Source organism: Lampetra planeri, chromosome 8, assembly GCF_965212315.1.
Source record: "Lampetra planeri chromosome 8, kcLamPlan1.2.h2, whole genome shotgun sequence".
NCBI classification, from domain to species: Eukaryota; Metazoa; Chordata; class Hyperoartia; order Petromyzontiformes; family Petromyzontidae; genus Lampetra; species Lampetra planeri.
The window spans coordinates 3971827-3994477 of record NC_136114.1 but is presented as its reverse complement, the minus strand read 5'-3'; the positions used below and the strand labels follow the sequence as shown (position 1 = coordinate 3994477).

Below are 22651 nucleotides of genomic sequence, written 5' to 3'. Positions count from 1 at the left end.
TGCTTACTGCCTACGCACGTTGCCAAACGATTCGCAGATAAGAAATGGCATGCGATCATAAACACTGAAACACTCATTTGTATCGTGTGACGCTTGTGTGAGTGATAATTTAGCCATAGGCAATATCAGAGAGCTCATGTCACTCAATCGTAGGTCCATGCCACATTCCTTCAATATGTAATCCAAACATGAATTGCCACTGTATTTTGTTTATTGTAATAGAGTGATGCTGTGATTTCTAATCCTTCGATTAATACTTTTTTTCCCAAAAGTATTGTATTAACAAAATGACTCAAGTACACAACACAGAGGATATGAAAGGAGGTTGACACCAGCACAAACACACCACGGGTTACAGTGCAATGGAAACCTGTCTAAACCGCGTGTTTCAACTAACTGTTTTTCGATTTATACATTTAAAACTAGCTTCAGGACAACTATATTAAATTCATTATTATGCATAATTCTACGACTTTTAAAATTCTAATATTAGTACAAAGCAACGGAGTATAAATGTACATATATATCCTGTATATAAAAAAAGAACAAAATGCTTTCCCACTCAGGGTGTCAGTCATCTCATTTTCCAGCTCTGAAACAGGGGTGGAAATTCCACATTACTCTGATGGGGAGGGTAAGAGCTGTGGCTTGTGTACTGTACAATGAACCCAGCCGTCTGAGTTCTATTCTCAGTCAAGGATAACGTCAGTGGTACTGTTAACTGTTAAGTGATTTCTGAAATTGGTCTTGGTCAAATCCCCTTCACCATCTGCAGTGGTGGTCTTCAACTTATGGAAATTCCAAGTTTCTATTTGGGGGCCGAGATTCCACAGGAAACCGTTATTATTGTTCACAATGGTCACTTCTCTAATTGGCCGCCTTCAATATTCGTGGGCTGCTAATGTGAAACCAAAGTGTTTTCCACTGAATTGTGGTTTTGTGACCTCTCCACACACCAGCAGCGTGCTTCACCCGCCACAGTTTGACGTCACATCAGCTCGTTGATAAGGCATCACAAATCAGCACTTGGATTTTGAATGCAATTTGAATGAGGCAGCCTGGGGGGGAGGCCTGTGCAGGGAAGTTTCCCCTTCGTTTACATTTTTATTTGCCTCGTGGTAATGGCGTTAATATTCATCACAGTGTGCGCATTACATCACGTAACATAATGAGCAGCACGGGTGCAGCCAGAATGTCCGTTATTGACCTGTCTTGCATGGCTTACAAAGAAGCGGCATGGCAGGCACACGTCCATGAGTGTGTCAACCGTTCATTATTCACATGGCCTGCTACATGTATGTAGACCTTCTTTCGCCAACCATGCTCATCGGAGGCGCTGGGGAAGGACAACCCATTTTAGCGTGGATTTTTCTCCAGGTCCTCCAGTTTTTCCCCTCCACATTTAGAAACATGCGTTACGAGTGTTTGGCTGCTATAAATGGCCACATTATAAGCCACTTCATTGGGCTATTATATGTGGCCAGGTTACTTCAGAAAAAGAGCTATATAGCTTAGTGGGCCTTATCTGGTAAAATAAAAAAAGAGTTTAGTTTAATATGAGAAACTGTGTAAGGCCACCCTTTAGTGCTTTCCTATTACGGTTGGTATGCTTGAAGATAAAACACCAACGACCCCCACCTCTGAATTCGCTCTGGCGACTTACAGCATGACTTCAGTCCTGGGGGAAGCGTTAGCACTCGTGGGTCATCCGTGGAGTCTCTCCGAGTGACACAGAGCGAGTGCCTGAGCGAACGCGTTTGTCTGCAACTCGTTAAAACAGGCGACGGTTATCATTTGTCTCCCATTAATGTGCCTACACCATCTGAGGTTTTGTCACACTGTGGCCTCTGTGACTTTTCCGCACACGGTGTTGACTGTTAGTGTCACATCGTAGACGATGCGTACACAGGTGGGGCTCCTGTTGAGCTGTCAACAATTACATCTCAATACGGGTATCAACACTTGCAGTCTCCCACCCCCAACCTCCCGACTCTGCACAGATGTTTCCAGTCTGAGCAAGCATTCAGGAAGGGGCAATTTGATGAATCAGTAATTACGAGTAATTCTACCATTCGGCCATGACACTGGCACATAAATGGTGTGCTGTTACTAACACCATCATGGGATTTTTTTATGCCCTGCACATTATACATCACAAGTTGGTCTTGCTTGATAAATTTCCTGATATGCATTCTCGGGGTTGTGATGTTTCATATGAAACTATGCCTGAGCCTTGAACTCAAAAGCCAAATGCACTGACCATTGAGCTGCCATGACTAGGTTTTAAAAAAGAAAACACTAGTGTCAAAATTCAAATGTACTGAGTCATTGGGAAAAAACATGGATTTATTTGAATGGGGTTGGTTTAAAAAAAAATTCATTGCATAATCGCAGGGAATTATGTTTGCTGAATGGTCCGATGCATGAGGCAGCAATAGGCAGCGGCGGAACATGGTCGCTGCAAACTGAACGTATGCTTCTGTTTCATATCGTATGGAGATGCAATTTAAAGTTAAACATTTTGGAGCCTGCTTAATGCGCTTCAGCTCCATATTTTAAAAACAAACGGTATCAGTGCTAGATTTAAATTTCACATTTGACTTATCAAATACTCCTCCATTACAAAACACGCGTGTTATGTATATTAAACTTCTTTTGCACCGTACGTCGCCAACCATGCTAATCAGAGGTGCAGGGGAAGGACAACAAACTAAACACAAAACAAATCTGTTCTAAAGAAATTCGTTTTCATTCTAGATTTAAAAGTGCATAGCTCCAGTGTCTTCCTAATAATAACTTCATTACATACCGTAATTTTAAGAGTGAGAAACAATACATTTGGCTCTGCTATTTATCTCCTCCGAAGACCCAGCATTTCTGGGAACCACTCTCATTGCCAGTGGCCAGAGGTGAGACAAAGTCATTGTTATGCAAGTCCAAGTCGAGTCGCAAGTCATCAAATTCATGACTCGAGTCTGACTCGAGTCCAAGTCACATGACTCGAGTCCACATCTCATAGGTGGGACAAAGTCATTGTTATGCAAGTCCAAGTCGAGTCGCAAGTCATCAAATTCATGACTCGAGTCTGACTCGAGTCCAAGTCACATGACTCGAGTCCACATCTCATAGGTGGGACAAAGTCATTGTTATGCAAGTCCAAGTCGAGTCGCAAGTCATCAAATTCATGACTCGAGTCTGACTCGAGTCCAAGTCACATGACTCGAGTCCACACCTCTGCCAGTGGCCCCTTGTGGGGGGCTGGGCTTTGCGGGAGCCTTGCGCTCAGAATGTGTCATAACGCAGATTTCTATTCACACGTGGTTATCGACATTGGTGTAATAACAAATGTGTCTCGACGTGGCAATTTTTCTAATGATTTAAATTCCATTTGCATTCACGCGGTTGGTAAGCGATCCTAACTGTGCACCACATTTACATTGAAATTTGATTTTCACTCCAGTGTGTGTGCGTAAGACTCTGCGGGCATGAGATATTGAGCGTGTTGGTTTAGTAGACTTGTGCAGCTGTCAACGTGGATTAATTCCATTTTGGGGCACCGAGCAGCACTTGTAATTAATGCAATACACTGTGATCTGCGGTCACGTGATAGTGTGTACACGAACGTTAATGATCATCATTGTATTCAACAGCTAGTAATTACTACACTTCATTTGGCGTTGTTTTATATACGTGTTATGAAAAGTAAACATGCCTGTGATAAATAATGAAAACCATTCAATGGGATAATTTTCCATTTAACTGCAGGTAACATATTGTCGAGCAAAATTGATTTCATTCGTACAGTTTTCCATTTGCAACCTTATTGTATTTTTAATGGCATACATATAAATAAATGGTAATTTATTTATTATACAACGTGACTTTATGGTAAACAACCATTTCACTTAAAATTATAAAATAAATCCTGAATCTGAAAGTTGCTGATTTAATATTATTAACACTAGCATAGGCTTTTATTAATATGCATTTGTATTTAACACATTTGCGTCTGTATTGTGCGAAAGGAGTTAAGTCACGAAGTGAATACAAACATTCCTTCTGAGCCTTAACTCAGCAGAGCCACACATCGCCTCTAGGAATCACCGTGGATGATGAAGCCACAGAACAAATTTTAAATGTGTTCCTCTTACTCACAGCCACACCGTGCTCATTCCTGCTCTTTTAATAGTGGACACAGCCCATCATCACAACAAAATATACAGAATATAGGGAATGACAAAATTACTGTGATTTTTTTTTAAGGATAGGCTCAATGTTGCATATGAGAATGAATTTTATTCACAAGTGGCTATGCTGGTTTGAATTCTTTAATTTAGCCTGTGCAATGAAACAGACATTCCCTCTTATAAACGGGCCTGTAATTACCAACTTAATTTGTATAATGGGCGAGCTGGGTGGTGCGTGGTGCAGTGATAGATTGGTGTCTTGCATTCAGAAAAATACGGATTCATATCATTGCAAATTTTAGACAACCCTTCATCCATCTGGGGTCTATAAAATGAGTACCACATTAGTTGTTGTCCTATGGAAAGGCTCACTGCCCACCATAGGAATGTGGAATTTCCACCACTTGCTCTTCGGCATAAAGACGAGATGAGAACTACCCAACCCTTAATTCTGCAGGAAAGCAGTTTAATAGTTGTATTATGTCCTTTAGACGAACGTGGCATGCTACCATTACAATAAGAGTTACCAACATATGAATGTGTGAGTGTGAGCACGAGAGATTGAAGCAATTGAGTGTAGCCACAAAGCACGCTCACCATTGTTGCACGTTCTGCAGAGCCAGCAACTCGTCTCTGAATTCTCGTATGGTAGATAGTGGTTTGGTGGACAAGGTAAGCACTTGACGTTTGAGGTGGTCGTGCAGCGACTTTGTAAAACGTAGCCTGGGCGAAAAAGAAAACACATGTCAAAACACATTGACAGATAATTAGATGTTTATATGTTATTAGTTTAAGGGCGAAACAAATTCCAATGCAAACATTCTAGATTTCAGCATGTATTTCATTGTATTGTTTATAAAAGGTAAAGGTGCAGCCCTAAAATTTATATCTCACCCCACAACTGACGGAAGGGAATCAACCAGAGGGAGCTTTAAAGGGCTGCTCCAGAGAGAAATGTAGCCTACACTTCCATGAGAGCCAGACATCTTGGAAGAGGTGAGAGTATCCACACTTTATCCCACCACACACGCAACCAGTCTTAGATTAATTCTGGTGTACCCATTTATATTTTTGGGTGGACAGCGACAGGGGAATTTTAATGGTTCCAATGGCGAGCCAGGAGTTGGAAATGGTGACCTCTGGATCGCAAGTCGATTGTACTAAACATTACACCAAGGCGGATTATGTATAGTTCATAATTTGATGCACTTCTGCCCCTGAGCTCCACCACTCACAGCTGTTTTGATACCTTCAGATGCACAATTGAGTCAAAACTCATTCGAGCGACACAAATTAACACAAACCTCCCCTCTTGTAATGGTATTTGCCTGTGAGTGAAGGACACAACTGAAAGTGAATCCCAAGCAGGGTTTGAAAAAAAAATATGAGTGTGGATATTGCAAAATGTTTCTTTTTGTCATTAAGGGTAAAAAATAAATCTGGCTGTAATTGGATGATATGTCAATGCCTGGCTGTGGGTAGACAGGAAACACTGGTGTTTTCATGAAGAAGAAAAAAAACATGGACAGAATGTTTGACCCTAGGCTTGTTTGTGCACATTTGCATGTCTGTGGAATACAACCAAACCAAGTGGCATTTCCTTGACGTGTACCTTGATACAGATCGGCATATACCCAGAAACTGCTGGCATAAATAGCCCCCGAACCAGTTGACGTACATTTTTTAAAACATGCAATTCTTTATTTGTCAGTGTTTTTCATAAATGTTTTTGTATTTTTCTTAACTTTATCCCGATTATGCCAGCAGCATCTTCAGGAGACAACTGATCAATGTGGATCTCTCACGGAGTGGTATAACCGTTTGTGACAGCAAACGGCCCGCAAAAGTGGACATGACAGAGCTACCTCTGAAATCCCTTAAAGTGACCCACGGTACACATAGTGGGGATGCAGCACTTTCCCAGTTGGCTCTTTAACTTCGTCACATCACAATTCAAGCAAACAGTTTACATTCTTAGGGCCAGAATTTTGCCAAATGAAGTGGAGAACAACATGTCATGTGGTGGGTATTTTTTGTGTGTGCAGTAATTGGTGCCTGAGACCAATCAACTCACGACACTTGAGAATGCGGTTTAATCGCAGGCAGCTTCCTGGCTTCGAACCCAGCTTTTAACCGGAATCAGATCAGTGGTCTGACCTCTGATCCACCTGGCCCCCTCAATGTAGGGCATTATTTGCATGATATTTATAAAATACAGGCACATTTTAAAGTCATACAATCATTTATCCTGTAAAGCTACCCATAATATACGCATAACAAATATACGATTCCAACTATTTACCCATGCTAGCCTCATCGAGTCTCTTTTCTTTTTGCAAAAAGTACTACATTGGGATGTTTGGTCAATACCATTTGGCAACACTAAAAGCTGTATATATTGTCAGCGTATAAAGATGGGGCATCTAAATATGCCAAACATTTGGCCAATGCAATTTTGTTTTCCATTGATTTTGATGTTATTGTGGATCTATCTGAATGTTTCAGCTAATTTTTATGAATGTTTCTTAATACGAGTACAATACTCCACTTAATGCAATGTCATCACCCCTCTATACGCGATCATGGATCACATTGCAATGCGTCAAGCTAAAACGCCTTCGATCGTTTGAAAATTATGCCCCTATTAAAGTGGTTAATTTCTGAACAAATCCAAGTAGTTATTATACTGTAAGTAATTGTAATACAAATGTTTAGTGCACTTAAATTACGATAAGTACACCATAATTTACGAGGCTTTAATAGCACACAAATAAATATCATGTTTCTTGAGTCATTTCAAATTGTATCTTGCAGAGAGCAACTCTAATTTTACATGCTATATTTTACATGACTTTTCAACCCTGCATTGGTGTTTTTTTTATTCATTATTTAGTCAAAATAGGTGATTTTATTGTTCTTGTAAATGTCTTCAATGACATGGGCACATGCTGAGTAATGCTGCAGTGTGTTTGACGTCTCATCTATAAAAAGATGCATATTTCAGCAGGACCTGATGACATTATCAGGATGACAGTGTGCCAACCACGATGAAACCCAGAAGTTCAAACTGAAAATGTATACATGTCTTCGAGATAAACCTTCATATAAAAGTGTAACTTTACTCACTCCACTGCAACACATTATGATGATATCAGGTACAGAGTAGGCGAGCCTTTCCAAAAGCCAATATTGATAAATGTATTATTATTATTGCACAGAGTAGCTCTGTGATAGCAGACTGAGCCATATGCACATTCATGTGTTTAGAACAGGATCACTCGCAGATCCGTGTTGTGTTTCTGGGTTGTGCTGCAGAGCTTCTTCAACAGTCCCCAAAACACACACCAAGGGGCTAAACTGCACACACCGCGATAACCAAAATATGAGGGCGGCGTCTAGACAGAGTGTTTGGGAAAAAATGACTAGCCTCCTACATTTGTTAGTCACAGTGCCACACACTGACTGACATTCTCTGCATAGAATGAGGGTATTTGTATTACAATATTTCACACGTTGCCTTGAAAAAGAATTATTTTATGTCAGTGTTCTTCCTAGGCAGTCCTGAGCCAGTTCTGTAGAATTTACGATCCTATGGGGGGGAACAAGTCACTCCACATGTTGATCTTCACTCTATCAGACTTGGATAAATGAGAGGTTGATTTAACCATGGCCGACTCATGACTACTGAATCAGTGCTGTTGTACAATCTTCCGATGTAGTAATGTGTTTATGCCTTCTCATGATATCACAAGACAGTTTAACATCATCCTAATTTAATATCTTCCTGTAATAACTGCGGTAGAATTAAAATTCTAAATTAGTTAAGTGTGTTGATTTGTGATGTTCTTATTATCCAGTATACATATATATTACCAAATTCTATTAGCCAAATTAACCTTTATGTCCCATTAAACATTGTACTGAGTGCTAAAAATCAGAACACCCCCATATGGTAAGACAGGCAAGCCCGCGAATGAAAAACCACCCCATCCATTATTGGTACATTATTTAGCGCTACCTTTAAAGTCACTCGAAGTGAATTTCCCCACGTATCTTGCCATTCTTCTCAACCCATGCAACTTGACATGTTTTACCTCCCAGATGAGTTCACCCCTTAACTGTCCCTCCTACTCACTCACAGTATTTATGATTGGGGTCAGGGCAATTTCTGTTTGGCCAACTGTATGGAATGCACTAAGTCTTTTATAGTGCTCTACTAGGTACTATTGGTAACTAGATGGATATAGAGCATATTTTGTCATGGCCATTTAAGCTAAGCTAATCTTTATAGTTTCATTACGTAAGTAGTTTTTTTAATTGAATATCGACACTTTTATTGACGTTACTATTTTTATTTTACCAGGTAAGGCCCACTTAGCTATATAGGTCCTTTTCAGAAGAGACCTGGCCACAAATGATAGCCCAATGAAGTGGCTAATCATGTGGAAATTTATAGCAGCCAAATACTTGAAACACATGTTTATAAATGTGGAGGGAAAACCCAGAGGACCTGCAAAAATCCATGCGACCACGGAGAGAACATCCAAACTCCAAATATACAGGCGTCAGTATTGGAATCGAACCCATGACCTCGTGTATACCAGGCAAGGTAGTTGACATCTCGACATCGAGATATTAACACCTTATCAGTCTCACCATGAATCGAGTCGTCTTTTGCCAATGACATCTGATACACCAGCAGCATATATTTAACAAGCCTGACTCTGCTGATGATACTGTTAATGAGGTTTAGACTGCTCCAGAGTTTGCTTCTGGATAATATTTGTCTGGAGAGCCAATAGGTCGATGGAGTTCTGCTCAGATATAAATGCCTGTGCTTGTTATTCAACCAGTGCTTATGTATGATAGATTAACTTTGACAGTCATATAAAACTGATGATATGCTTGTTATTTATTCAGTGGTGTGCTAAAGTAGTTTAAGTTATATTCTTGGTTATTTCGGTAAAGTCACGTAGAAGGGAAATAATAAAATAATAAAAATAATACATTTTTCTTATTATGTAACAATAAAAAAAAAATTATTTTATTATTTCCCTTCTACGTGACTTTACCGAAAGAACCAAGAATATGAATCCCTGTAGTCACGAAAGCTTTACATCGAAAAATACTTTAAGTTATATTCATATGATAAACGTTTGTGTCCTAGACGATGGATATTTAATAGGCATGGTTCAAACCAATGATTAAAAAAATAGAATCTCTATTTATCCTGGAGGAATCCGATGAGCTATGAAGCTCTTTTTCACAAAGAACCCAAAATAAGGCTGAACTCGAGAACATGCCTGGATAATTATATATTGGTTTAGAGTGCTAAGTATGCTTAGTTGGAATGTTTTACTCACTGTGCTTTTTGCTGTGCTCGTGCATCATTAATAAAGGTGATTTATTTTTATTTTTTACAATTTACCAGACGATTAAACTGTGAATGAGGAGAGTAGCGAGTATGTTCCATACAATATGATGGTCCTTTGTTAGTCTGAAAATGATTTAGATACCGCATTACTCACGCGAAGTTTGACTTCCTCTTTAACGTCAGCAAAATTAACAGAACCTCGTAATATTCTCAATGGCTAAACGCTTGGCTCGGAATTCTGTGTGAAGTATAGCACAGTACTGTGGCTGCCATCGACAATGGAGCGCTCCAAATGACTAAAAACAATAATCCCCTGTGTGACACACCCGTGAGTGACTGTGTGCCAATTAGGTGATTGTCCAGAGTGTTGGGGAATATGTTTTTTTAACAAGGTCAGTCATTTACTCCGAGTAAAAATAGACAATGGCACCACAGTAGAGCCTTATTTCTTTATATTACAGCAGATGCATTGCTTACGAATACAATACTATGTTTCGCGTGTAATAGCAATCGTGTGAATATTACCATGGTGGAATGGTCACCACACCGGACTAGCAAACCGGAGGTCACCCGTTAAAATTGATCTCCCGGCAAAATCAGATGAAACAATGGTACAGCTTAAATTCCCTCCCTCCTCCGTCCTACCCAGCAGTGCAAATGAGCACAAGCACAGTTCGTCGATTGGCTAGCCGCGTGTGGTCCAAGAACTCTGGGCAGTGTTGAAGAGTAGGCCAAATACCCGATAGACAGCGGCTTTCTCCAGCTCACTTCAGGTTGTAAATATTTCGTGTAATGTTGCCAGAATCTATGATAATCAATGACTTAATGCATTGTCAAGTGCCTATTAATACCATTTTGTATGGCCTTGCACACTTTGCGATGCAGTGAATTGAAGGACAGGTCGATCGATCATTTGGAGATGAGTCGTGGGGTTCTTGAGACACCACCCCTGCTGGACATTGAGGTCCCTTCAGGACATAGTACAGCAAGTCGCTTTATGAGTATTTCCAGCACTGCAGGGTTTTTTTACCTCACTGGCAAAAATACAGAGAGAAAAGGGCCAAATGTCTCAAAGCAGATCTTTCCTCAAAAAGTCCCAGGAGGCTTGGTAAGGCTTTTCTGGATAACTCCCCCTGCCGCCCACCCCAAATATATGACTTGTATTACTATGACTCTCTCTCTCCCAACCACCATGATGTGCCAAAGTCCATCTGTGTTTTCCTTCAGCATGATAGTCACAACCTGACATAAGCGTGTGTCTTCTTGTCTCTCTGAGTTACCTCAAAGTACTGGTGTTCTATGCCCCGCCGTGCGCAGTTTTAACCTTCATGGATAGCCGTTGAAGCCGTTCGTTATAAGATGAAAAACAATTTACATTCACATGACTCTCTTTGGGTTTTATGAAATGCATTGATTCTACATTTCTTTATTATTTAATATACGGTAAAAATGCAATAGCTCAATGCATTCCAATTAACCTTGGGTACACATGTGCCAATATCCAGCTTTCGGTTAAAACTTAAGAAGAACGTTTTATTTACTCAATTTTTTGTTACCTATATCTACCAAATGAATTGGTAATGCTGCTGCATTGGCAGTGGTGCACAAGCACAATAAACGAAAACAAACTCAACACGTCCATCAATTCCATTGTTGCCTACAAAGAGAAATATATAATAGGCGATATTTCAGAATTACAGGTATTGCCTTTGGTAATTTGAATACAACACCACATACCGCATAACCAATTACTTCCCACCACTAAATATACATCAAAAGACATTTAAATTCACAAAGTACACGTAATAATACTGTACCTTTTGGACACTTATCTTTGATGGGATCACACCGTTTAGCCATCTTGAAAAAAAACACAAAACAGAATAAAGTTAATTTGACACAGTCCAGAAGATACGCACGAAGTTACAGTTTTATTCCCTGCAGGCAAATCCCCAGACGTCATGTAGAGTCACGATAATACTTGTACTGATGACACTCAGTTATACTTTACTCTAACCTGCGATCAGGGCCCACTCAGCCCTGCCAATTGTACATCTACCTAACAGTCCTGGTGGTAAAATTACCTTCTACATGTCAAACAATCAGCGTCATTAACTATTTTTCATTCTTCCCTAAAACTCACTTATTTAACCCTTGCTAATCCAACCTCCCCTTCCCCCTCCCTTTCCCAGCATGAACACCATCATCCCTCTTCCCAACTTTCTTACCCATTCATCACACTCACTCAACATCAACCACTCATTATCGCGCTCATCATCGTTTATTTCACCCATGATCATCATATTCATCATCTCATCTCATCACACCGTTTCAATGTAAAATTGCTAATTCTCTATTCAGTGCCTTGGTTAAGGTGATATATAAATGAAAATAAGAAGAACCCCGAAAAATCTATAGCTTTTTTCCTACGCACCAGGGAGCGGCTTACTATGACGTCGCTCCTTAAAAACCTACTCACCCCTGGCTCCACCATCAGTCCCTCAAGTCATTTGAAAATCCTCGGCATCACCTTGGATTCCACATTCTCACTCGACAACCACGTGCTCAGCATAATACAGATGTGGCAATCACCGTCTCAACAGGGCCTTATGGCACATCCACCCAATGTTGACGACTGCCGCAGCAAACATTCTGGCTCGCAGCATTGCTGGCACTCACCTTGATTAATGCAAATCCATCCTTACACGGACTGAAGTAAAACGCCTCGACAAACCACACAGCGACTTTAACAACAACCTGTCCTGGACATGAGGCATGGCCGTACGGCGTCCGTGGCTTCACTAACAACCTTCCACTTGCCTCTACCATCAAATCAAGGACACGGTGCAACATCGCTATCGTGTGCCAGCTCTCTCTATCAAGGTCTCCCGCCATACCTCCCCAACCTTCTCTCGCTCCACTGACCACGGGAAACTGCCACGTCCTGCAGAGTACATTGAGCAACTTAGTCATCGTACTCAGAACCACGACTGTCCTGCCTTAGCCATCTGGAAGTCTCTCCCACTGCACATACTCAGCATCCAGGCACCATTGTCCACCTTCAAGGGGCAGCCCAAGGCTCACCTGTTCAGGCTCTTGCTTATTCAGGCTAACTTACGAGGGACTTTAAGTTCCACGTTTCTTCGTTCTCGATCGAAAACTGTGCCCATTTCACGAACTATGCGAGCTCTATAAATAGTTCTTTATTATAATATCCACCGCTGCTGTGTCATGATTGTTTCAGTTTCCACTTGTGTCACAGGTATGTCAGGGGTTCCGCAGGGGAGGGTGTGTCATTGGGGTGGGCACCTGCTGGTTGGGTTCACCTTTAAACAGCTCTCATTTGTAACCGTGACTAATGCTCCACTTTTATTTCAATCGCATTTAGCGATATTCGTGGCCGATGTGTGGGGGGTAAAAACGATACTCTCGGAAAGATCAGAGAATAAGATGCGGCAGTGACCCCCCACATCCTGACATACGTAGAGCATTTCTGATTAAAAAGAATGATAATGTGACGCTTCCTTCGTGTGTCTTTTTCTGTGTGCATGCTTCTCTGTATTTTCGTGTGTACCTCTGCGTCTCTGTATATCTCTGTGTCAGTGCTAGTCAGCCCATGACCCATTCTGTATATCCGTGTCACTTTCTGTATATCTCCGAGCGTCTCTCTGTGCATCTCCATGAGTTAAATGCTCATGGTTTTCATGGCCGGTATAGACGCCAGTCAAAATCTGAAGAAGCCTAGTCTAACGTATTTCAAGGGCCATTTTCAAAATGTCCCTTTAGATTTTATTCAAATTCAAGTTTTCCGTGACACACCATGACCTCAATGAACAACCTGCTGCCTTAAAAGTAAATAGAGAACGTATCTTATTCCTTTTCAAAGTTGGCGTGGGAATGAACAAGGATATAGTGCCTACAATATGAACAACCCTTGGCTTTTTGATTGTGTAGGCCACACTGTCAGGCCTAGATGTGCCATAAACATGTATTACAAATGTTGCAGAATAAATAAGGCATTAGTAACTCTAAGGTATCACTAACAGAGGGACTAATTGCCAAGGCGATGCGTTTGGCTCAGTAGAGCAGTAGAGAAATTCACGCATTCCTTTGGTCAAAGACCCATTATGTCCATGCAATAATCAATTAAAATTGTTGTCAGCAAATATTGTCTGCATGCAGAAACTTCGGGATTTATGTTTACTAAAGATGGTAAACCCATAAAGTGCCGAAATGAAGAGATAAAAAATATATTTTTGTTACAGTGTCTGTTTGGTAAAAGTTCGTCGATTGGGAGGTCGCACGCGGTGGGGTAAAGTGTGGTTAATCCTGCCTCTGGTCACCCATACAGCCCTCTCGAGGGGCTCTCTAGAGCTCCCTCTCGTGGCGGCCCCATTACCAGTAGTGGCGTGGCCAAGCAATGGCAGGGCTGCACTTTACCTTTCTGAGTGTGATATTTCCCACACTTTTGTACAATAAAAATACTGTACAAAAAAAAGTATCACGTGATTTTTCAACAGGCATTTCAGAACATACATTATAAACTTTCCCATAATACACTGCTCACTTAGGTTGCGTAAAATTGAGAATGCAGAAGTGATTGAACTCCTGCCATACACACAAAAAGCCCTCCGAACATGACCAGCTATTGCGAAAGATGAGTTTTGTTTGAAGAATGGCTCATATTACTGAACAAAGGGGGGAGTGGGTGGGAGGGTGTCCATTCTTTCTCAACAATTTGTCCCCTTTCAACCACGTAAATTTGTTTTTAACAAAAAGGCTACTTGAAAAAAATAACCCTGGACACTTCTGGGTAGTAGCATCGTCAGTATGCAACCGACCAATTCCCGGTCACCCCGCATGACATACCTCGTTAAAAGTCAAACTTTTCCCCACTCAAATTAGTATATTTATCTTCGTCGGCAGTACCCTGTGACAGCAATTAAAATTCCACAATCCTATGATGGGGCCCAGTCTCCGCTTAAGACACCTAATTGCTGATGTCCCACAAGTGAATGGTACAATTTGAAGATAACGTCATGAATATTTCAATAACTTGGCTCGCCTTTTAAATTAATCTGAAACTTCCACCACGGTCTCAAGGTCACCACCAGGGTTTGTGTACCGTCCCTTTCACAGTCGGGCGTGGTGACACTCTCTTGACATGGCTTCATGACCTTTCATATTAAACTCTGGTAAACTTTTACAATCACCATTTAAACATATTAATGCTGTTCTTAATAAAGTTTTTTTGGGGTTTAATCGCGTAAATATAAATGTGCCGTTGATCCACCACAACCCGATACAGCCAATTAGGAAGGTTTGTAATGTAAACAAAACGTGCCAATTAGTTACTATTTCTGCACTGCATTTGTATACTATTTGGTACATAACTACGATACAATACACAGATATTTGTGTATGTCTGTAAGCTATTTTAGAAAAGCTGTCCCTGTTAATTTGAACCATTTAATTGGAATGATTATTTACATATTTGCTTGCAGAGGCTGCTCTTTCAGTAACCAAGCATTTTATAAGCCGTCATATATTTATAATAAAGAATATATATAAAAAATTCCACACATGCGATTAAGTCTCTGGACAAAGGTTTAAGTATTTATTTTTTCAATACATAGTTCGGGTTATGCTAATGATTGGTGGCCTTGCCCACCACCACTATCAGTCAAAAATAAACAAACCCAGAAGCGGTCATTAACTCATTCTTGCTCAACCTCATGATTTCAGGAATTCGGATAAGAAATCCCAAGAATGTATCTCCTCACTTCTGAGAATGTTCAACAATCTCTGAACACAGACGTAACATGTTAAGCTGTTATCACGTCCCCATAATTCACGATTATGGGCATGTGATGATATCTTGCCAAAGGGGTGGAGAAGTGGTGCAGTGGTGAGCACAAAAGCTACTGAGCACAAGACCTGCCAACCTCAATTTGACTTCTTGCTACGGATAACATCAGAGTCAAACGGTATCTGAACCAGTGTTGGGCCTCCTCCATTCAACCAACAATGACCAGTGCGGTAATGTATAGTCAAACAATCCCCTTGACCAACAGCAGTGGTCAACAAAATAACTCAATATTATTACTGCGCTGTGACATTTTACTTTCCAAAACTGCTTACACATGATGGTGAAATATTTGTTTTCCGGGAATTTGTATACAATCGTTTTCGCACAGAACAACAGCAATGCATGCTGTAGGATTACAAATCACATGGCAATCTTGATTCTTAAATTGGGCTTTTTTAAACAATAACTGAGAAATCCATTTTGGTGAAGTAATTGATACAAGGCTACGACTCAGTCACCCCGAATGCGTCCAATCTCGTGAGATTTCCAAACCTAAGCAGGCTTGAACTTGGACAGTGCTCAGATGGGTGACCATCAAGCTTGACAGAGGGGAGTGCAGTAAAATGTAATGTTGGACTGCACTTATATGCTCCCCTGACTATGCTCCCCACCTTCATTATCGCACAATGATCAGCATGAAGTATGGCCAAATAACCCCCACAAACTGCACAGTGTGGGGAGGACCTCATCCAGCAGTGGACTGACAAAAGGCTTGCCATGTGCATACGTACATGTATGATTGGCATACAATTATAATGCCTTATATTGTTGTCACGATGAAGTACTTGAACACTTAAATGTAAATGCTAAAAAAAAGTTTCTTCGGCATAACACGGACAACACCCTAACTATAATTTCCGAAGATGTTTTCCAATCTGCATAAAAATGCTGAAAAATCAACAATTGCAGTAGATTAAAATTAAATATGAAGAACATATGACCGGAGAGCCATGTTATTCCTACGAGGCCATGTGGGCTATTTATTAAACTCATGACCCAGCCTTTTAATGAGGTTTTAGATAAATAAACAAACATTGCACAGGAATAAAACAGTCAAACATATTAACAGACGTTGGCTTGGAACAGACACGCAATATTATTCTGTGCACAGCTTTAATTTACAAATGTGTTAATTGCATTTTTAATATTCTTCGCAAATGTTTACGGTCAACACACAAGGAAATTTCAAACATAAAGCTTAAAAATAGAATTTTTAAGCGATAAAAAATGATTCTTACCACAATTTTCTTCAAGTCTTCCTTTTCATCAAAAGCAAATCTAACACAGTGATACCTTTTTCACTTCGCAGACTGGGTTAAAAACCAAACGTTTCCTTCGAATGTGGAGCACATGTTTTTCAATTCTGCTAAACTTGACGGCAGAATTCGTATCGCATGCCACCACTGCCCGCAGCAAATGCTAAAACTGTCCTTTAGAATAACTGGGCGATGTGTGAAATGCTGTAGCTGTACGAAGCTAATGTCACGCACAAAGTTAGTAATCAGGCTCCAAGCACTCCTACTCTTACCAGAAGCCCACACCTACAAAATGCAGGAAATGCGAATCATATCCTTCCGGGTATGTGCGTCGACTGAGTCACTTACGCATGACATTTGAATCGCAAGTTTGTAAATAACATTCGAGCACCTCCACTGGTATGAAGCGAACAAAAATAAAAAAATATATAAATATATATGAATGAGGAAAAACCCAAGCTTAGCTGACTGTACAGGTTTTAGACCCTTTAAAAAGAACCAATAGGACTTTCAAAGAGTGATTGATACTGCAACTTCCCGGCTTATACAGAAACCCCTAAAACGTACCACTTGCCAGAAGGAGTACAGTTTAAAGGAAGCTTTAAAATAAATGGTCTATTACAACTAGTTCAATATGTAACAGTCTGAATATGCCTATATGAACGGATGCCTCTATGTCAGTAGCAGATTAGCAATTATAATATTTTATGAAACACATACTTAGCATTAATTACCCCTTGGTCGGAAAAAAATATATCATCTTAGGCTTTACATGAGTTTTCATATGGGATGAGCAGTGGAGAAGTGGCTCACGATCTGTGCTCTTAACTCAGTGAACCTAAGTTCGACTCCTGGCCACTGCTAACTCCAGCAATAAACAATATCTTAATCAATCAAGAGCACCTCCAACCCACACTGACCAATATGAAGTACAGCATTGTACAGTACGTTCAACTAACCCAGGGGTCGGCAACCAAAATAACAAGAAGAGCCATTTCTTTCCAATTCGGTACAAAATTCAGTATTTCAAGAGCCGCAATGCATCTGAGTACATACTGTACATACGTACATATCGTCAAGAAGCAGCCCGTAAAGAGCCGCATGTGGCTCCGGAGCCGTAGGTTGCCGACCCCTGAACTAACCGAATGACCAACACTGCATCATGGAGATTCTTCCAGCAGTAACTTGACATCAGACTTCACATTACTAAGAGTTATAAATGAAAAAAAACACGTGACTGAAAAAGAGGTTTGATTTGGTGTTCGGTAACATTTTCAAGATAGCAAGGTCAATAAAATATAACATATTTTTCAGGCGCAGTATGTACCAAGACAGTTTTGAATCACTTCAATATATTCAACGAGAGGCAACAGGGCCCGCACAAGGGCAGACGCTGTTGTGGGCCCCGCACGACCCAATGTCCCTTGGCTAACCCGAGTTGGTTGTCTTTCGTGGAAAAACACTTCAGAATCAGATCATAACGAGAATATTGATTTATACTGGAGGAATCCGATGAGCTATAAAGCTCTTTTCACAAGATGTCCGGTTGGAGTGGGTCAGAAAGTTCCACCAACAAATACAAAAACATGATAGTTTTGGAAAGGTAAGCAAATCACAAAAAAATATTTTTTATTTTACCAGGTAAGGCCCACTGAGCTATGAGCTTCTGCTGTACCCTCATCCGAGAGGATCTGGAGCCAGGAACGTGTGGCAATGTCAATCCATGTGCCAACAAGTAAAATGTGTTGCACTCTGTAGCGTAACCGTTCAGATGATTGGGTGGATCAGGGTACTAATGCAATCATGTCTCTCAATCATGTCTCTCTGCGCGCGAATCCAGGCAGCGACCCGTGAATGTACCCGATTGTTAATTGTAGCGAGTTGATTCAGCCCGGTTACCAATGATTGCACAACTACGATAAAAAAAATGTTTATTTACACTGACCTTATTCCAGTAATGGGAATAAAAAAAAATCAAGTTGAATGGGATGCACCGAACATTAAGTGTAGATGAAGAGACATGCTGAACCTAATGCAGAATGATATCAGTGGCTTCACCTTCTGGGGCTGTTCACTGACATCGGGTGGTGCACTGGTATCAGTCCCAAAAGCAAATTTATCACTCTTGGCATATGATGCCAAAAGCACAATTGGAATACCCAGTAAATTTAGAAATGCAAAATATCCACAATTTCACAGCCGTCTGATTTCATTTCCTTATTTCCATACTTGTCGTCAGGACGATTGAAATGCAAAATCGCCACAAACTAATACAATTTTCACCATCTAATGCATGATTACGCGAATGGAATTTTAAGCGGTTGGAAGGGATTGTCAGTGCTCGGTTTCAACTGAGTAAATCTGTTAATGCTAATTAACGAGGTGAGTGGCCATTAAGATTCATTTTCTAATTTGCAGCCGCCACTTGGATAATCATCGCTCATGAAGACCATTATATTCTGCTTCCAATGCTTTCCAACTGAGCTTGAAAGTTTTGAGTTATTCACTGTCTGTCCGTAGTGGGGGTGGGGGTGCTATAATAGTCGTAAAAATGATCGAGTATGAATACAAATTCCTAATGGAGATATGTTGTTGGTGGGTGCAGGGCGTGTGAGTGCCAGTGAGTATTTTAGTTAGTGTTTGTGTGGTCGAGCGTATGTTCCCGTGTGATTGTGTGATACGCCATGAGATGGCCAATCATTCCCATGCACGTTAATCCGTGGCTAATGATGGATTCATTAAGCTGATGATGATGGTGGAATGATAGAACATATGGATTGATGATGGCGATGATGAAGATAGATTAATGGTGGTGGTGAAGACGATGGTGATGATTATGACGATGCCTGTTGCTGGGCAGTATCCCGCTGAGCGTGAATGCGACCTCGATCGTGGCCGTGTGTAAGCTTCCCATTCTGCTCTCAGTCAATTTCGCTTAAAAAAACATCTATGATGGTAGTTGGGACTTCGATTGAATGTCAAAAGAAAATTATAGGCAAGCAAATATCTCGCCAAGAAGATGCTCCTTTTCCAACCAGAGTAATTTCATATCTGGACGTTTCGACAGCCAATCCTGAGACATTTCATCCCTGGCAGTCCACGCGCCAATTCCCTATGGTTAACTTGCTGATGAGATCTGCATCATGCAATGCTGTCCTCTTGTGAACTGTTACAGTTATCCATAGACAACTGGCGGGTGAACTTCTAGGAAATAAAGGTCTCAGGATTGGCTGAGACCAGACAAATGCATGCTCGTCCACTTAAACCCCCGTGAGGCAAAAGACAGCAACAGGCAATAATGGCTACACTGTACTGATGCGTTCTAACAACTCTGAACCGTAATGCGGTTGTTCGTATGCCCTGCTGGTGTCTGAAAAAAAATGGCCACGAGTTTTATTCTTTTTAGTGGGTGATCTAAAGCAAAAGCTCATAATATCTATTTTTTTGGGTTAGATCGCGTAAATATAAATGTGTCGTTATGCAATCTAACAACCCAAAAAAACTATATTATGGATGATATTGGTCGCAAAAGCCTATGTGTTAAACTAAAGCAAAGCTGCGCGCAAATTACACGCACGGCATACACGCACACCGATTTCATAGACACAATCGCGCACCCTTCTCTTTTGCATTCGTCATTACCTTTACTGACCAACTAGCATGTTTGAAGGCATTCATGTTTGACTTCACCTCCATATTTGCAAATGATCACCAGTCATATAAAGCCCTATTGAAAAGAGTCCAAACAACTGGCCGACACAGCTGACCAGTGAATGCCCAAATACAAACTCGTGACACAGTAGTACAAGTACTATTGCGTTATACTGTGGAGGACTGTCCTATAAATAGTATTGCTGTGCAAGTGCAACGTTTCACCGCATTCATGTGCAAGCAAAAATAAAAAAACGCCTCTTTGGGAAAATGCAGAAGTGAAACTGTAATTAACTACATGTAGAATAATGATCAGCATTTTCCCCGTAACAAAAATAAATCTATCAATGCCAGATATGGACAGTACATACACATACTCTATGCTAACAATCGTCAATATAGTTAGTACTTTAATATAGTAAAAAAGTAAATGTTTTGCAAAGCCTGGTATGGCAATTATCCTCCATGAAAGATCACGTAAATGAAGCTTTGGCGAGTTTCAGTTCTGCTCACACACTGTGGATCTCATATTGAAGACTTAATAATGTAAGACTTAATAATGTAAGACTTAATAATGCACTACTATTGTACGTGCTCTAGCCAACAAGTATCTCTGCTTCGTAGAAACTATTACTGAACTTACCTTTTCATGCGTGCTTAGTAGCCGATGTCCAAGCAGAAGGGCAGATACAATTCCTGTGTTCAATTGTCTTTAAAACTTCCAACACATTTAATTTTGGGGAAACCCTCTTCCCTCACCCCGCCCACTTACTGTATATTGCAGAACACTAGGAAGCCTCTTCTATCCACAAGGAATCATGGCGAGATGCACGCTAGGAATTACAATGAAAGAAAGAAGAGCACATGAATCAGAGAAACATCACACTGACTGTTAAGGAATACATTTATTTTAATTGACCGTTAGGAAAAGTAATTTGGCTCAGGATGGACACATCGCTAGAAGGGATATAAATGACCGGATGGGGCGAGACTGGTGACAGAATGGCAGCTAAAGGATGGAACACACTTGGGAAGAAAACCACTGTGAAAATTAAGCAATGAATGAGATCAGCTCATGTGCATGAGAGGGATGGATTGTGACGTTTGCAAGACCATGGGATGCCAATATTTAGCACCAATGACAAAAACTTGTGCCACTTGAGCACTTACAGTGGCATCAGCTGTGTCGGTTCTGTTTGTCCACCTCATCTGAGGATTACACTAAAGTCAACACAGACTTTTCACATGGCAGTTACGTTGACATAAATTGTGTTCATGGGTCAATGCTGACATAAACCTGTGCTTCATGAGAAGGCAAGAAGACCTTGCATTGACACAGCGATGTATCATAAATGCAGGTGTCATGATAAATAATTTAATATGAAAATTGTCTAAGCAACATGGGTTTATTGACGGGCCACGTATGGCCATAAAATTAAAATATAATTTGTTGGAAAATTCTAGGAATTGTAAGAGCAGGATTAGCATTTTTTTTATTCAATGCAGGGCATGGCTGGGGAGTACTATAGACCACCCGTGACATCTCTGTACAGTAAACCCTCTCTATCCACGAGGGTTACGAATGTAGAATTCGCAAACAGAAACCTTGTTCCAATGGGGAAGATGGGGTTATGTTCCTGGTACGAGTGAACATGGGGGGTGGGGGGCAGGGGTGGTAAATGTTTAATAGCAATGAGTACAAAAAAATAATACGTGGTAAAGAACAATTATTTTGAATTAAATTTCGATTTAAAGCTTTCGTGACTGCAGGGATTCATCCTCCTGGCTCTTTCGGTAAAGTCACGTAGAAGGAAAGTAATAAAATAATAAAAACAAAACATAATTAAATAATTCTCACGACGTTTCGGCTACAACGCAAGCAGCCGTCTTCAGGTGAAGAATGAAACACTGCCAAGCTTGGAGCGTATATATAAGCTGAATTACCTTTGATGATGATGATTTGACGACGATGGAGATGGTGGTGATGGTGAGGAATTCAGGAGGATGACTCCTTGGGAGATGCGGGCGTTTCATAACAATGCAGAGCTGTCTTCATTTTAGCACTCTTTGGAGCATTAGTCACACGACTTTCCCAGATTGCAATTCGCGTTCCTTCCAATGGACAGTCGATTCGTTTAAATCAAAATGTATAAACAAGTCGACTCTAAGTACATATAAATTAAAGATATAATTATCTCAGTGTCGTGTATATGTGCCAACCTGTATACGTTCAGCAACTAATTTTAGTGTTTAGCAACATACTACGTAATTAATGTCTATAGCATTTTAGATATTGACAAACGTAGCTAGTATC

The 22651-nt window shown here is 40.6% G+C and overlaps 1 protein-coding gene across 2 annotated transcripts in view; it reads right to left on the bottom strand.

Moving 5' to 3' along the window:
* The window catches only part of LOC144720218 (uncharacterized), a 54894-nt gene extending 37814 nt beyond the window's left edge, over positions 1-17080 (bottom strand). For both annotated transcript variants that reach the window (XM_078596734.1, XM_078596735.1), the window contains exons 1-3: positions 16669-17080; positions 11379-11421; positions 4785-4910 (exon numbers count right to left, since the gene is read on the bottom strand). In XM_078596734.1, coding sequence (XP_078452860.1) covers positions 4785-4910; positions 11379-11421 — 169 coding nt within the window. In that variant the 5' untranslated portion in view covers positions 16669-17080. The remainder of the gene's footprint in view (positions 1-4784; positions 4911-11378; positions 11422-16668) is intronic.
* Between the last annotated feature and the right edge of the window lie 5571 nt (positions 17081-22651).